The sequence below is a fragment of the Pongo pygmaeus genome, chromosome 5, assembly GCF_028885625.2.
Source record: "Pongo pygmaeus isolate AG05252 chromosome 5, NHGRI_mPonPyg2-v2.0_pri, whole genome shotgun sequence".
Classification (NCBI taxonomy): domain Eukaryota; kingdom Metazoa; phylum Chordata; class Mammalia; order Primates; family Hominidae; genus Pongo; species Pongo pygmaeus.
This window is the reverse complement of record NC_072378.2, coordinates 57,907,861-57,925,040: the sequence shown is the minus strand read 5'-3', so window position 1 is coordinate 57,925,040 and position 17,180 is coordinate 57,907,861. Positions and strand designations below refer to the sequence as shown.

At 39.7% G+C, this 17,180-nt stretch overlaps 1 protein-coding gene across 2 annotated transcripts in view; it reads right to left on the bottom strand.

Moving 5' to 3' along the window:
- The window catches only part of PRIM2 (DNA primase subunit 2), a 315,402-nt gene extending 301,652 nt beyond the window's left edge, over positions 1-13,750 (bottom strand). For both annotated transcript variants that reach the window (XM_063666291.1, XM_054492444.2), the window contains exons 1-5: positions 11,896-13,750; positions 11,009-11,171; positions 9,061-9,164; positions 5,345-5,424; positions 3,572-3,692 (exon numbers count right to left, since the gene is read on the bottom strand). In XM_063666291.1, the coding sequence (XP_063522361.1) occupies positions 3,572-3,692; positions 5,345-5,424; positions 9,061-9,164; positions 11,009-11,162 (459 nt within the window). In that variant the 5' untranslated portion in view covers positions 11,163-11,171; positions 11,896-13,750. The remainder of the gene's footprint in view (positions 1-3,571; positions 3,693-5,344; positions 5,425-9,060; positions 9,165-11,008; positions 11,172-11,895) is intronic.
- Positions 13,751-17,180: the final 3,430 nt, after the last annotated feature.

Below are 17,180 nucleotides of genomic sequence, written 5' to 3'. Positions count from 1 at the left end.
AGGCCCCTTACAAAACCATCAGATCTCGTGAGAACTTATTATCATGAGACTAGCATGGGGGAGACTGCCCCCATGATTCAATTACCTCCCACCAAGTCCTTCCCATGACACATGGGGATTATGGGAACAACAATTCAAGATGAGATTTGGGTGGGGACATAATCAAACCATATCAACAGTCAACTGACTTGACAAGTGTGCCAAGACAATTCAATGAGGAAAGAATGGTTATTTCAACAAATGATGCTGGGACAACTAGATATCTACATGCAAAAGAATGAAGTTGGACCCTTACTTCACACCATGTATAGAAATTAACTCAAAATGAACCACAGATATAAATGTAAGAGCTAAAACTACAAAACTCTTAGAGAAAAAACTGTAGGAATAAATCTTTATGACCTCACATTAGACAAAGACTTCTTAGACTCAACACCAAAAGCACAAGTGACAACAAAAAAAGATAAATTAGACTTCATCTGAAAAAAAGAAAAAAAAAAATGAAACCTTTTTGTTGCAAACAATACCATCAAGAAAAGACAACCTTCAGAGTGGGGGAAAATATTTGTAAATCATATATCTGATAATGGACTTGTATCCAGAATATGTAAAGAACACTCAACAATAAAAAGCCAAACAATTCAACTATAAAACAGGCAAAAGATTTGAACAGACATCTCTTCACAGATTATATACAAATGACCAATAAGCATATGAAAAGATATTCAGCTTCATTAGAAATGCAAATCAAAACCACAATTACATACCACTTCATACTCACTATAATGGCTATATTTTTTTAAAAGGTAACAATTTTTGGTGAGGATGTGGAGAAAGTGGAACCCTCAACCACTGCTGGTAAGACATATAATGATACAGCCACTTCGGAAAACATTTTGATAGCTCCTCAAAAGTTTAAACACAGAATCACCCTATGACCTAGCAATTCTACTCCTAGGTATACACCTGAGAGAAAGGAAAACATACTCACACAAAAACCTGGACACAAATATTCACTGTAGCATTATTCATAATAGCCAAAATGTAGAAACCATCCAAATGTCCCTCAAATGCTGAACAGGTAAAATAGTATTTGGCAATTAAAAAATTAAGTACTGATACATTCTACAGCACAGATGAAACTTGAAAATATTACGCTAAGTAAAAGAAGTCAACCGCAAGGGACCACATATTGTATGACTCCATTTATATGAAATGTTCAGAATAGACAAATTCAGAGACAGAAAGCAGGTTAGTGGTTGCCAAGGGTTGGGAGAGGAAGAATAGGGAATGACCATAAATGGGTATGAGGTTTCATTTTTAGGTGAAAATGTTCTAAAATTACATAGTGGTGTTGATTGTACAATCTGTAATTACACTAAAAACCAATGAATTATACATTGTAAAAGGGTGCATGTCAAGATTTGTGAATTCTAGCTCAATAAATCTATTATTTAAAAAAGTATATGTGACAATACGTTAAGACACTCTACAACTGGGGTCTCCAACTCTCAGGCCACAATACCAGCACCAGCACATGGCCCATTAGGAACCAGGCTGCACAGGAGGTGAGCAGTGAGTGAGCATTACCACCTGAACTCCACTTCCTGTCAGATTAGTGGAGGCATTAGATTCTTATAGGAGTGCGAACCCTATTATGAACTGCACATGTGAGGGATCTAAGATCTGCACTCCTTATGATAATCTAATGCCTGATGATCTGAGGTGGATCTGTTCATCCCAAAACCATCCACACCCCTCCCCATCCCCCGACCTCAGTCCGTGGAAAAATTGTCTTCCATGAAACCAGTCCCTGGTGTCAAAAAGGTTGGAGATGGCTGCTCTAGAATAAATAATAGACCTTCTCAAGGACACCTCTCTCCACGACCCACTAAAAATCAGTAATTTCAACAAAAGCAAAAAATAAACTATTTCTAATAGGAATGGATAAATTAACTGTAATTGATAATTGCAATAATGGACTTCACCAAGGATCAAAGTTAAAAAAGCAAAGTGGAAGATGCAATGGGTTTGGTTCAGATGGTACCATGCATGACATCTGTCTATGCAAAGGTAGATGTGACTTAGAAACCTCATGAAGTAAATGAAAGAAACTATAGAAACTGCCTACCTAGCATATATTTGACACTAAACGTCTACAAAATGTTTGTTCACTTCCCTTCACAGTCTCTTTTCCCTAACTCATATACTCCATAGTGTTCCTTGCTACAGTGGATATGTCTTCTACTTGTCAGACAGGACAATGTCTTTCACCTATTGCAACTTCTACTTTTTTATTTGGCTTTAAGCCATGCATTCCAACAACCAAATAGAGTCTCAGCCAGTCTTACTACCATCTGACTGCTCTAAAACTTCCAAAACATAATTTTTCTACATTCCCATTGTGGCATATATCTACCTAAAAGACATAAATTCTAGGCCAGGCACGGTGGCTCACACCTGTAATCCCAGCACTTTGGGAGGCCGAGGCGGGCATATCACCTGAGGTCAGGGGGTTCGAGACCAGCCTGGCCAACATGGCAAAACTACGTCTCAAAAAATACAAAAATTAGCCAGGCATGGTGGCACACACCTGTAGTCCCAGCTACTGAGGAGGCTGAGGCAGCAGAATCGCTTGAACCCGGGAGGTGGAGGTTGCAGTGAGCCGAGATCATGCCACTGCATTCCAGCCTGGATGACAGAGTGAGGCTCCATCTCAAAAAAAAAAAAGATATAAATTCTATTTCCAATACTCATCCCTGTTAAATGAGTCCCAAAGATCTCTTCTTTTTTTATATAATTACAATATGTAAATCATTCAGATTTGTCTGCAAAATTATTTTTTAAAACTATTCAGACAGATCTTACTGACATTTTTGATTTATGGTTTTTTTTTGAGACGGAGTCTTGCTCTTTCGCCCAGACTGGAGTGCAGCGGCATGATCTCAGCTCATCGCAACCTCCACCTCCCGGGTTCAAGCAATTTTCAGGCCTCAGCCTCCTGACTAGATGGAATTATGTGCGCGCAGTACCATGCCTGGCTAATTTTTGTATTTTTTGTAGAGTGGGGGTTTCACCATGTTGGCCAGGATGGTCTGGCACTTTTGACCTCAAGTGATCTGCCCACCACAGACTCCCAAAGTGCTGGGATTACAGGTGTGAGGCACCACGCCCCGCCTGACAATTGACTTTTAAATAAAGTATTACCTCCTCTAAATTTCACGACTATAAATAAGTAACCACCACTTGTCTAGTTTAACACATTATTAGCTTTATTTTGGCCGACAAAATTTTGGTTAAAGATGAACCTTTATAAACTAAACCTTCTTGTGCTTTAATAAAGCACACACTTAACAGAGCAAGTAAATGTGAGACTTTGTTATTAAGGAGTCCCTTTTCTTCTAGTCATAGAGAAGGAAAGATATATTGTTATCCAAAGTTATTAGCTACTGTTTCAGGCAGGTACTTGGAGAATGTAAAGGGAACACACTACACATTAGTACCAGCACTTAAGACAGAAGGGAAAAATGAATGGTGAGAACAACAGAAATAACTACAAAAATATACTTACAGCCTCAAACTGCAATTGGCTATCCTTTAAGAAATCCTGAATTTTATCCTTGGGTAAAATACTAAATCTAAATCGAAGGAGATCCATTTCTTGTTGAATGAACCAGCGTCTAAGTTCTTCACTGAAATGAAGACAGAAATTATGAGTACAAACTAAAAATCCAGTGATTATTAAATCTAAGAAATGTTTACAAAACAATATTCAAACATGAGCAAGATGCCAATGGACAGCAGTTAAAAACATGCAAGTCCTCTATCATGGTAAGGAGAATATCAATACCACATATCACAATCTTCTAGGGATGTGTTGGGTACAAGGTATAGGGGGTGTTAAAAATTAAAAAGATTAAATATGAGAATGCTTCGAGCCTAGCTGCATTATTTTTAAATAACATAAAATACTTCATGCATTTAATGTAACTGCAAAATATTCATTTTATATTAGAAAATAGGGGCTGGGCGTGGTGGTTCATGCCCGTAATCCCAGCACCTTGGGAGGTCAAGGCAGGCAGATTGCTTGAGCCCAGAAGTTTGAGATCAGCCTGGGCAACTTGGTAAAACCCCATATCTACAAAAACATTAGCCAGGCATGGTAGCATGTGCCTATAGTCCCAGCTCCTCAGGAGGCTGAGGTGGGAGGATCACCTGAGCCCACGGATGTTGAGGCTGCAGTGAGCCAAGATCACACCACTGTACTCCAGCCTAGGTAATGGCATGAGACCATAGCTCAAAAAAAAAAAAGAGAGAGAGAGAGAGAGAGAAAAGAGAAAAAAAAAAGAAAATGGGGAAATGGGGCACTCCTTTGGCTTGAGGTGTCTTTATAAATGCCAAATAAAAGACACCAAATTTTTTAAGGCAACTTTGATCAGATTAACTTTGCAAAGGAAACTTTGCTTATGGCTTTACAATTTATAATTTCACAAAATTTAATGTGCCCATATATACCACAATATTTAAAAGCAATAAAATGTTCATTTATAAGGCAGATACTAATGGGCATTACCATTATATAATAAAATAATTACCCTACTGGATGCAAAATATGATTTCACATTTTTAGGAGATTTTCACAGACTGTCAGCAACATATTTATTATATAAATTTCACAAACTACATATGCTTTTTTACAGAAGAAAAACTCTAGAACCAAAACTGGTAAGTAATTTCTCAATTATTATCTTGGGATAGTAAGCAATTCCAGAGTCTCACTTGATAAGCCTATTAATTTAAAAAAAAGACAGCCATAACTAAATTATGTGACCAAAATTAATATGTGAGGGAAAAACAATTTTTTAAAAAGCAACTAACTTTACTACCTCTGGGTGGCACTATTAACTTACAAGAAACCAACTACCAAACAAAAATATCTTAGATTTAACTGGCCCATAGAGCTCAAATTCCAAAAATCTGTATCAAATTCAAGTGTGGGTTTCATTAATTGTTTCTTACAAATATTACCATTTTTTTGCAGGAAAAATATCAAAAGTCCTTCTTCCCAATAAAATCCTTTCCAATTTAAAATCCCAAATGGAGTCTCTCTCACAAACTTAAAAAGTGTTTCATCAGGCAAAATTTTGCAATAGAATTTTTTTCAATATTTTTAAGTAAACAATTTGTTCCAAACAATTTACTGTCAGTGTTCAACCCCATGATCAACTGGCTCCTGATGTTATTCTGGGTTTTCCTATGTTCAGCACAACACATCAACTTACCACACACCAATTTATAACCCATGACACCAGATTTGACTGTGAGAATATAAACATATACTTACGACTGGCAATAAGCAAGCCGCAAAATAAAATGAGAAATATGATCTCTTCTTCGTGGTTCATATTCATCTTCTAAGTTTTCCTTAAAAATAATGACACATGAATAAAATAAATGCATTAGAATGGTAAGAGTTATAAGGAAATACTGAGCCAGCCTAAGCCAATGGTAAAAAAAGTTTCAAAAACATTTCTTTTTTTAGAGATGGGGTCTCGCTCTATCACCCAGACTGGAGGGTAGTGGTCAATCACAGCTCACTGTAACTTCAAATTCCTGGGCTCAAGCGATCCTCCAGCCTCAACCTCCCAAGCAGCTGGGACTACAAGCGACACCCACTATGCCCCGCTAATTTTTTATCTTTTGTATAGATGGAGTCTCAATATGTTGCCCAGGCTGGTTATGAACTCCTGGTTTCAAGACTCCTACTCTAGTCTCTCAAAGCACTAGAATTACAGGCATGAGCCACCACACCCAGTCCCAAAACATTTCTTTTTTTTTTTTTTCTTTTTAAGTTCTGGGATACATGTGCAGAATGTGCAGATTTGTTACATAGGTATACGTGTGCCATGGTGGTTTGCTGCCCGTCATCTAGGTTTTAAGCCCCACATGCATTAGGTATTTGTCCTAATGCTATCTCTCCCCTTGCCCCTAACCCCGACAGACCCTGGTGTGGGGTGTTCCCCTCCCTGCGTCCATGTGTTCTCACTGCCAAAACATTTCTTAATATGCTTTTTAGGATAATTATCATTTACCTTAAGCTATCAATCAGATGAAACCGAGAAGTAAACTAATCTCAACAAAACCCCTTGAGTTTGGACCGCACTATTTTCTTCCCACCAACCCCTCTCTTTTAATTTTCTTCTTATCCAGCCTATATCCAGGGTGCTCACCACCTCAACCACTTTTTACACCAATCTCAGCTTCTTTAATTTCAACCATTTGGCAAAACCTAGATTCTTAATCTACAACTACACTCTGCAGTCCTATTCTCAAAATGCTAAGAACTTCTGGAGAAAAAACACAATTATGGGAATTTGGAAAATATAATTTCATGGCCTATAATCTCAACTAGATCCTTACCAATAGTCGGATCCAAAATAATAAGAACAAACATGTCTTGAGCACTTACTAGGTACCAGGCGGTGCCCTAAGAATTTTTAAGGCATGAACCCATTTAATCCTTTAAAAAAAAAAAAAACCCTACGAGGGAGGCACTACTATAATCTTATTTTACAGATAAGGAAACTGAGGCACAGAGAAGTTATGTAACTTGTTCAGGGTCACAAAGCTTGTCCAGAGTAAGCAGCAGTGTTGAGATTCAACACAAAATCATCTCCTTCCTCACTTCTCAGAAAATCGTCAGTCTTCACCAGTTGTCCCAAGACCCCTACTATAGCACCTTTCCCTTCTCTCTGAACAGATGACTTCACCTACTTTACAGAAAATAAAGGCTACCAGGCAGAATCCTTCAGTCCCAAGCTTCCGCATACACATGTTGTGTTGCCTTCCATACATCTCTACAAAGCATCTCCTCTTCCTGGAATGTAAAGCTACATTAGTCCATTCTCATGCTGCTAATAAAGACATACCCAAGACTGGATAAACCCATAAAACGAAAGAGGTTTAATTGACTCACAGTTCCCCAGGGCTGGGGAGACCTCAGGAAACTTACAATCATGGCAGAAGGGGAAACAAACACGTCCTTCTTCACATGGTGGCAGTAAGGAGAAGTGCTGAGCAAAATGGGGAAAAGCCCCTTATAAAACCATCAGATCTTGTGAGAACTCACTATCTAGAACAGCAGCATGGGGGTAACCACCCCCATGATTCAATTACCTCCCATCGGGTCCCTCCCATGACACATGGGGATTATGGGAACTACAATTCAAGATGAGATTTGGGTGGGGACACAGCCAAACCATATGAAAAGCTAATTCCTGCACCTAAACCCCACAACCCATTTGCTTGTGCCTCTTAAAGACCCTGACTTATCAAATGCTCCCTCAAAGTTTCATCTTCAAGCTCCCCTCTTCCCCATTCTATTCTAGATCTTCTGCTCGGCTTATAAATGTGTTTAAGTATCTCCTGTCATATATATACAAGTATGTGCTTGTATATCTTCTCTTTTCCCTAAAACAACCTCTATATTCTGCCCTATTTCTCTTCTCTTTTCAGCTACACATTTTAAAAGAGTACATCTTCTATATCCACTGCTCCACCTTCCTTTTCCAACCACTGTCATTGTTCTGGTCTCTGCCCCTATCTATAAGGGCCCATCCAGCTGCTAAATCCAATGGACACTGTACAATTCATCTTACATAATCTATCTTAAGCTTCTGAAACTATTGTGATTAAAAGCACCACTACAGAAACAAAATACCCAGATTCAAATCTTGGCTCCACCATTTACCATCTTATGAGCTTGGGCAAGTTATTCAGTCTGTGAATAAATAGGCTATATCTGTAAAATAGGGATGATAATAATACCCACATCATAAGACTGCTGTATGAATTACATACATGCGTTAATATATGTAATGCACTTAGAACAAAGTCTGGTACATCGTAAATATACTATTAATATAAATATCTGCTGTTATTCCTTATTATCATTATTAATATCATGATCATTATTATTGAAACTCTAGCCCTCCTTGGCTTCTATGACACTACTATCCTGGTTCATCTCCTACTTCTGAGAAAGCTCCTTTCCATTCTCCTTCCCAAATTCCTCCAATTCCACTTTACCTTCAATATTGGTATTCCTCATGTCTTGACTTCCACCATCATCTCTTCTCACTCAAATATTTTCCTAGGGTGCTCTTACCTACTCCTGATGATTCCAACCTTCTGCTAAATCTACTCCCACCACATGTCTTCCTGTATATTCAGACCTGTATATCCAATTGTCCACTAGACATCTCCACAGGCACCTCAAATTCATGTTAAGAACTAAACTCTACATCTTCCAAGACTTGCTTCTCCTCCTGCATATCACATCTCAAAATATTACCACCATCCACTAATTTTCCTAACTAGAAACCTGGGTGTCATTTATAACTCTTCTCTCTCCATTCCCCCTACGATCAGTCACTGAGACCTTTTGATTCTACCTTCTTAATATCTCTTCAACCGGTCCCCTTCTCTCACTTAATTCAGACTCTCATCATTTCCAGGCTTCTAACTGGTTTCTCTCCTAACAGACGTGACCCTGTCAATCTGCTGTTGGCAGTCATCTTCCCAAAATGAAAATCTAATCACATCGGTCAACATGCAGCTCCACTACTACCTCTTCTGGAAAGCCTTCCCAAACCTCCCCAATCTGAGTTGCATAATTATGTATGTTTTTGGAGTTCCTGGAGCATGCATCTATAAACACAGTCACCATCCTGTATTGCACGGGATACATTTGGCATGTCTGGAAATATGTAGGGGTAGAAGCCAGAGATGCTACTGAGCATCCTACAGTGCACAGGACAATCCCTGCAACAAGGAATTATCAGACCCAAAATGATGTTAGTCCTGAGGTTGAGAAACCCTGCCATATTATAATCATCTGACTTCATGTCAATCACCCCAATACACTGAAGAAGCTTCAGGCTAATGATACATTAGTCTTTATAAAAGCCCAGTGCCTAATATAATATCTTTCCCACAAGTGACACTCAATACATAAATATATAGAAACTGAAGGAACTTTTTTTTTCCTTTTTTACTTACTCTGTAGGAAAACTTGAGCTTCCGAAGCTCACTCTCCAACTTACTCTGGTATTGTTCAGTTCCTTTCATATAGCTCACTCCAAGATTTTCAACTGATTTTAACACTAAAAAAAAGAAAAAAGGTATAAATGCAAGATAATGTTTTAAAACTAAATCCAAGACAAAATCTATGGAGGGCAATTCCATAATGACTTGTTTACAGAACATGACAAGTAATTGCCAGTTTATTTCCTGTAACTACATTATATAAACTGCATATGCTTATAAGAGGATAATGTCCATCTATGTGCAGAAAATATCCATGTCCCACGGCATAATCTAATACCAGGGATTCTCAATCAGGGAAGAGGGATGGATGGTGAATAATCATTCCTAAGGAACAGAAAAGTATGTCAGTATGGAAAAAAAAAACTAGGCACTCCTTGTTTGCATCTTTCGTGTGGGAGCTGCCTGTTAGGCAGTAGGCGTCATTTACTTGGCATAGATTCAACAGAAAAAAAGCATCCCTTCCTTTCCTGATGAAGCCGAGGACAGGGCACAACAGTGAAGAAGAAGGGCCATCCAAACAGCCAAATGAACCATCCTACATACTGTTCAAAGGTTCCTAAAGCACCTTATCAATCTTTCCTCAGATGAATTATTCTCTGGAGGCATTTTTGAAGTCAAGAATGAAGAACTTCTAATTGTCTCCTGAACATAAACCCCATGTCCCACAGGTATGGGTATCCAAATTAATTATCCTCCCCTCATTCCTACTCTTATTCCTGCTATGCCCATCTCCATCAGCAGAGTGTCTATGCATCAGACCATCCAAGCAGGAGCTGCAGCCACTCCACACCTGCTCCCTCACTCCTCATATCCAGTCACCAAATCCTATCAATGCTAACTCCTCAGTATCCCTTAACTCTCTCCCTTCCTATCACTGCCATTGTCACTATCATAGTTCAGGCCCTTATCATTTCACCTCAAGTGCCAAACCCAAGGGACACTTTTCAATCACCATCTTAATCCCTATGAAGTATCTGACACTGCTAAGCTTTCTAAAACCCTTTTCTGCCTTGTCTTCATTCTTTCATTCAACACACAGGCATTGAGTGCCTCCTCTCTGTATTAGCAGTGCTTACCCTGCTCCTCTAATAATTAACAGTATCTGACCTTTCCTTCTGATTTCCCCACAAGGATATCCTGGAACATAAACTCTGAAGACAACGCTAGTGTTTCTGTTTCAATTCATGTCTAGCCCATTCTTTGCTCTAGCAACACACTGAGGGTTAAGTAGGCCCCCAGGACAATGGCCACATCCTTCTTACACCCCAATATCATAGCATTAGCATGGCACAAAATGCCCTCCATACTTCTCCATCCACCCTGAATTCCTGAACTTGTTACTGTTAGCTCAAATATGAAATTCTCTTTCATGCTCCAAGCCTTTGCATAGGCCATTATCTCAGCTTGGAAAAACTCTTCACTTCTTCTCTGCTGGAAAATTTCTACTCATTCTTCAGTATGTCCAGACCACATTTCAACTTCTCTGAGAAGCTTATTTAATAAGACTAAGTCAGTCACTCCCACGTCTTTGTTTCAACAGCACTACCATTTACTTCTACTAGAGCAGTTAAAATACTGAATTATGACTATTATTTTGGATGTCTGTCTCCATGTACTAGAATACAACTTCAACAAAAAATAACATTATTCATCTCAAAATCCCTGCCACCTAGAACATAATGGCACTCAATAATATGCATTGTACAATAAATAAATGAATGAGTACCAAACCCTCAACAAATATTTGTTGAATGGATTGCTGAATGAAGGATATGAATTACCTCAATAAATACTGTTGAATGGATTGCTGAATGAAGGAAATGAATTACCTTCATTCATTCTCACAAAGGGTAAGTGAGCTTCTCAAGAATATATACATTCTAATTTAAATAGTACTTACATTTAACTCTATCAATAGCCAAGTTTTCAAATTCTATTAAAGATATGTTTTCACAAGGTGGCTGCAAGTAAAACTGAAGGCAATGAGGGTAGGAAGCATTCCTCTGGTCACCTGCCAACCTCAGCGTCTTCCACTTTCTTCCAGAAAACTCCATCTTGGTCACCTTAGAAGGAAGTACACAAAAAGCATAAAATGATGGAAAATAAAGTTGGAAAAAAAAAAAACAAGAAAAAACACGAAAAAATAATTCCACAAACACAGAAAAAAAAATGGACTTGAGGGCATGCACAAAATGTTAGCAGTGGCAATTCCTGGGTGATGTCCTTCTCTCGTTTCCAGATTTTCTACAATACACCTATAATAATTTTGTAATGGGGGTGGGACAGACGCTAGAGCAGATGCAGGTGGTGATCCTAATTTTCAGCAACATGAAAGTCAGGTGATGTTGCCTGTCCATTATAGGCCTGTGTGTTACTGCTCTTGGATGTTTACGATCCCAAGAGTTAACACAAGGTTTTACGTGGTCTGCAATCCTGAACTTAGAGGAAAGTGCTGTAGGTTCTTACTTGATGGACTGGGTCCAGTTACTCACTTCCTCTGTTATGACTCTGGGAAACAGAACAACTGTCTTTCGGAACTCCTTTTCGGGAGCATCCACAAGTGCCTTACAAAAGTTCCATCCCCAACACCCCTCCTCACTCCACTGGCAAACCTATCTCCCCCCAACTCCTCCCTGGTACCTTGGTGTCTGCCCCAAACAACCAACCCGCCAAGTCTGTCCTTCTGCTACTGCTGCCTGCAAAGTGATCCATCTCTCCTTTCTCTCGACTTGCAAGCCTCAACAACAGGATTGCTCTCTGTCCTAAATTCGCGGAAGTTTCCCTTACCTGCAAGAATTCAAACTCGGGAAAACACAAACGCTGGCAGCTACTGTTCCCGGGTGGCGGGAGAGTTCATATGAAACCGGAAGCGGAAGCGACTAGCACAGAAGGCCAGCCCTGCCCCACCTCCCCTTGGCGGGTAGGAGGGGGTTGGGCCTGAGGCTCTGGGCGTGCTCAGTGGAGCGCGTCTGGGAGTTCAAGGTGTTCCATCCGCCTTGGCAGCTTTAAAGTGTTTGGATGTCAGTGTTTTGGGAATTTTTTTTCCAAATTTTAAGATGCATTTCCTGTATGTGGAGTCGGTAGCTTTTAACGGTTGAAACTGGGGTGCTGAATGCTAGTGGCGAAAACTCCCATACGCCGAAAATTGAACCAATGTAACTTCGTTTGGGGACACTAACAAATATTCCCTATATTGAGGAAAATATGGCACTTTAACCCGCAAGGCTGGCACTCATCACTTTCAATCTGGGGCGGAACGAGGAAAAAAGGCATTAGGATCTTTTTTTCACCTAGCTCACTATTAGGGGCTCTTTGTTTCCCCTGGTTCAATCTTTCAGCGACCTATAAGGTCATATAAGGTCGTATTACGCCCATTTGGCAGATGAGAAAACAAGTTACAAGATCCTCGTTAGTTTGCCCGTCTACATACAATATATATTTTGAATTTCGTATTGGGCGGCAAGCCCCTACTGGCAAGTTCCGCGTTCAATTCGCTCCCCGCTCTCCGGCAATGCCTCGCACAGACGAAACGCGCAGCTGAATTATCTGTGGAATGAACTAGAATGAATGAAAGAATGCACATTCGCAGGAATCGCTCTGCAATCTACAGGAATTAGAAGAACCCAGCCTCGGAGGGAAGGTAGGGTGGAAGAAGATGAAGCACTGGAGATTACGCGGGCGTGCCGCTTACTTTCCAGATGTCCGACTGCAGACTCACAAGCGGGGCGTCAGAGCCACCACACCAGTTCTCCGCTGTCTGTTAAGATTTTCGAGAATTGGAAATTAACTTCACTCGTGGCCTCTAGGAGGCGTGCCTCGCTTACAAATGTGCTGGAATGAGGCTCCGGTATAGGTAGTCCTTAGGAGATCAAATGAATGCTTTGAAATGTTCACGTTTTCAGAAATGCAAAGTACATTGAAACAATATCAAGCTTCAAAGCATCTACCCAGCCTGGACTAAACTGTGGCTGGCACTGACTTTATATCAGGACCTGTTCTAAGTGGTTTACATATCAACTCATTTTATTATCATAACCACATAAGATAGGTTATTCCCCCCGACCCACCACCACTACCCGAGACAGAGTCTTGTTCTGTCGCCCAGGCTGGAGTGCGGTGGAGCGATCTCGGCTCACTGCAACCTCCGCCCCCGGGATTCAAGCGATTCTCCTGCCTCAGCCTCCCGAATAGCTGGGATTACAGGCGCCTGGCTAATTTCTGTATTTTTAGTAAAGATGGGGTTTCACCATGTTGGGAAGCTGGTCTTGAACTCCTGACCTCGTGATCCACCCGCCTCGGCCTCCCAAAGATTATTATATTAAACGTATTTTCTAGATAAGGAAACTGAAGAACAGAGAAGTTAAATGAAGTCAAAAGGACACATAATGTCAGAGCCATGTTCAAACCCAGAGAAACTCTTCAGGCCCCACTGTGCTGACAATCTCACTACACCAATTCCAGCAATATGACAGCAGAGCTTCACCTTATTTCTTCCTCTCTGTATCAAATACGTAATACAAATACGTAATACAAATACATCACGTGGTCCAAAGAAGACACCTGAAAGCATATAAACTGCCTGAAAAAACCTGCAGCACAGACCATAAGAATATTTACATGAATATCTTATCTCTGGATAGCAAACAAATTTAAATATTATAAATTACAAAGAAAAAAGATATAAAGACTTGACCATAAAAAAATATAAAATTACGCATGTAAAAAATTCACCGAAGTATTTTGCATTCATCAAACTAGAGAAAGGTCTACCAAAAGTATAACATCAAAAAGGTTAATGCCATCAGGATACAAAGAAGTTAATTCATTGGGAAAAAAATCCTAAGACACAAACAGAAAAATGGGACAAGAAGAACAGGTAATTCATAGAAAAAATAACTAATGTTAAATATGAAAAATGTTTTTATCACTAGCAGCAAAGAAATTTTCTCTTGCAAAATTGTCAAGGATTTTATAATGAAACTACTCAGTGTTGCCACCTGTTTTGCTCCTCATTTAAACCCCTTAGGCTCCTTATGACTCCCATATGGTGTAGTTCTTTAAATAATTATAGCCCTGTACTACAGAAGTTCTTTATCTTTTGGAAGATTAAGATTAAGAACTTCTGTAGTAGAGGGATGTAATTAGGTCCATGAACCACTGGACAATGTGATGAAAGCTCTCCTCAGAAAAATGCACCTACACACACATCTATACTATTTCAAGAGGTTCAAGATCACCGTATGTGGCTGGTTAAGAATTCCAGCGCTACTAGGTTTTAAGCTTTCTTTGGATGAGCCCTTTTGTTGATCTCTGTGATCCCCAAAGTACTTGCTACAATATCTGCCCAATTAAAAGACGAAGTAGCCAGTGTCATTTTATGACTAGCTCAGAGAAAACTGGAAATATATATTAATGCTTAACATACCAATATCTTACTATGTCACATAATAGCTGCCTTTTCGTCATATTAAAAACTGATTTTAAGCACCGGGGAACAAAATACCCTGTGTTGGTCAGCTATTCCAGCATTTTTATTGTTTCCTAATGCCACAGTTTTGGTCACTACCTCACTGTGAAGGGTGTTTTTCTGAATCCAGAGGCAATTGCAATACAAATCTGCATATCACGGTAGCAATAATGCACAATAATGTTATACATTTCAGCAGCCATGTTCGGTAAATCACTGTGAGCTCTTTCGTGTATTCACTTCATCTACAAAAAATTGATTGACACAATGCTCAGCCCTGGCAACCGAGATTCTTGTAAATACAGACATTGACCTCACAATCATGGGAAGGAAAACATACATAAACACATAAGTTTTACTTCCACCGAACCATAGCATCTCAAAAACAAGGACGACTGTTTCATTCATTTCTGTGACCCCAGTGCCTGGCACTCCATGGGCGCTCAACAAATACTTATGACACTGAATTGTTTTTGTTTTTTCTTTGGTTTTGTTTTGTTTTTTGAGACAAAGTCTCGCTCTGTCGCCCAGGCTGGAGTGCAATAGCACGATCTCAGCTCACTGCAACCTCCGTCTCCTGGGTTCAGACAATTCTCCTACCTCAGCCTCCCAAGTAGCTGGGATTACAGGCGCCTGCCACCATGCCCAGCTATTTTTTTGCTTTTTCAGTAGAGACGGGTTTCACCACGTTGGCCAGACTGGTCTCAAACCCCTGACCTCAGGTGATCCGCCTGCCTCGGCCTCCCTAAGTGCTGGGATTATAGGCATGAGCCACCGCGCCCAGCCCCTACTGAATTGTTGAATACTGTGAGAGACGTATGAAAAAAATTGCTGGGTTCAGCTTCCCATTAAACAGATGGTTTGAATCAAATGTGACTCCAACCTATAAAACTTCAAGTCCTCATCTGGAAACTTTATACACATTCCTTCCAGAATGAGTTGGCTTCCTAGTTTAGCCTGTAATAAAGCACAGAGTACCTTCTCTGGCAGAATTTCCATGAATCATCACTGCTCAATTCAGTGCCTGCCCTGGGCATTACCCAGCTACAGACGGACTTCCCCATGTGGCATTCACCCTGAGATAACTCCTCCACAGCTCCAGAACTTCTATCCCAAAAAGTGTCACACCTACAGCTGAGAATTTAGTTGCCATGCTTGGTAAATCTAAGTGAGTGTTCATTCCTCTTCTGAGCGGGGTGTGTCGCCCTGAAAACCAAAGATGTGGTAAGCTTCTTTACTAAGTAAGCATCCTGTAAACTCTAGGTCCTACCAGCTGTGTTTGCCATGAAAAGCACAGAACTGGAGGTATTTCCAGCAAGATAGCTGACCCATAAAAGCTAATGCAGAGTTAACCAATCTCTGGCCCTCCACCCTCCCCATTTCACTGCCTACCTCTGGGAGTTGGCTGGGAAACAACCTAAAGAAAGCAGTTCATTCTTTCTCCATTTGCTTTAGATTGCTTTATTAGTCAAAATCAAGGAGCAGGAGAACCGAGAGAAAGCACATTCTTAAGGGTAGCACGGTGAAGAAACACTACCCTTCCATATATCAACATTATTTGGTCTGTTCCAGAAATAGTAATTAAACACTTACTAAGTGCCAGGCAACATTTTCTATGCTGAGGATATGAGAATGATGAGAAAGCCAAAAAATCCTGCTCTCATAAACCTTCTAATGGGAAAGAGAGACAATAAACAAGTTAAAGACATGAATAATTATGTTAGATAACAACTACTAAACAGAAAAAAATTAATCAGAAAAGAAGAATGTAAAGTTTTTCAAGGAGATAATGAAATTTTAGAAAGGATAGCCAGGAAAGGCTGGCTAAGAATGTGGCTGTGAAACAAAGACCAGAAGAAAACTTGGGATTTAGTCATGTCTATCTTTAGGAGAATAGCATTTCAGGCAGATGGAAGGCTAATCTTAATTCATTAGTATTTAAGACATTACAATATTGGTACAAGAATAAAGTCATCAATCAATGGAACAGAATAGAAAACCCAAACATGGTCCCACACCTATGAGGAAACTTAGTATATGACAGATCCACTGTACAAATCAATGGAAGAAAAAAATAGACAATTCTAAATGGTGCTGGGACAATTGGCTGTCTATAGGGAGGAAAAATGTATTCCCTACCACCTACTATATAAAAAATCAATTCCAGATTATTTAAGAACTTGTATATGAAAGGCAAAATTTTAAGAATTTAAAACAAATATATAGACAGTCTTTACAGTCTTGATGATCCAAAGAATTTATTTAACAAGACATTAAGAAAAAGCATAAGCAGTTCTGGAGATGGATAATGGTGATAGTTGCACAATAATGTGAATGTAGTTAATGCCACTGAACTGTACACTTACAAATGGTTAAGATGGTAAATTTTGTGTTATGTATATTTTAAACTTTTTTTAAAAACTAAAAAGAGAAAGATTGATCATTTTAACTACATTAAATTAAGAACTTAAGGGATTTTGCATGGGGAGGGAGTTTCTGTTCATTTGTTTTTTTAAGACAGGGTTTCCTGTTGCCCAGGTTGGAGTGCAGTGATGCTATCACTGCCCACTGCAGCCTCCACCTCCTGGGCTCAAGCGATCCTCCC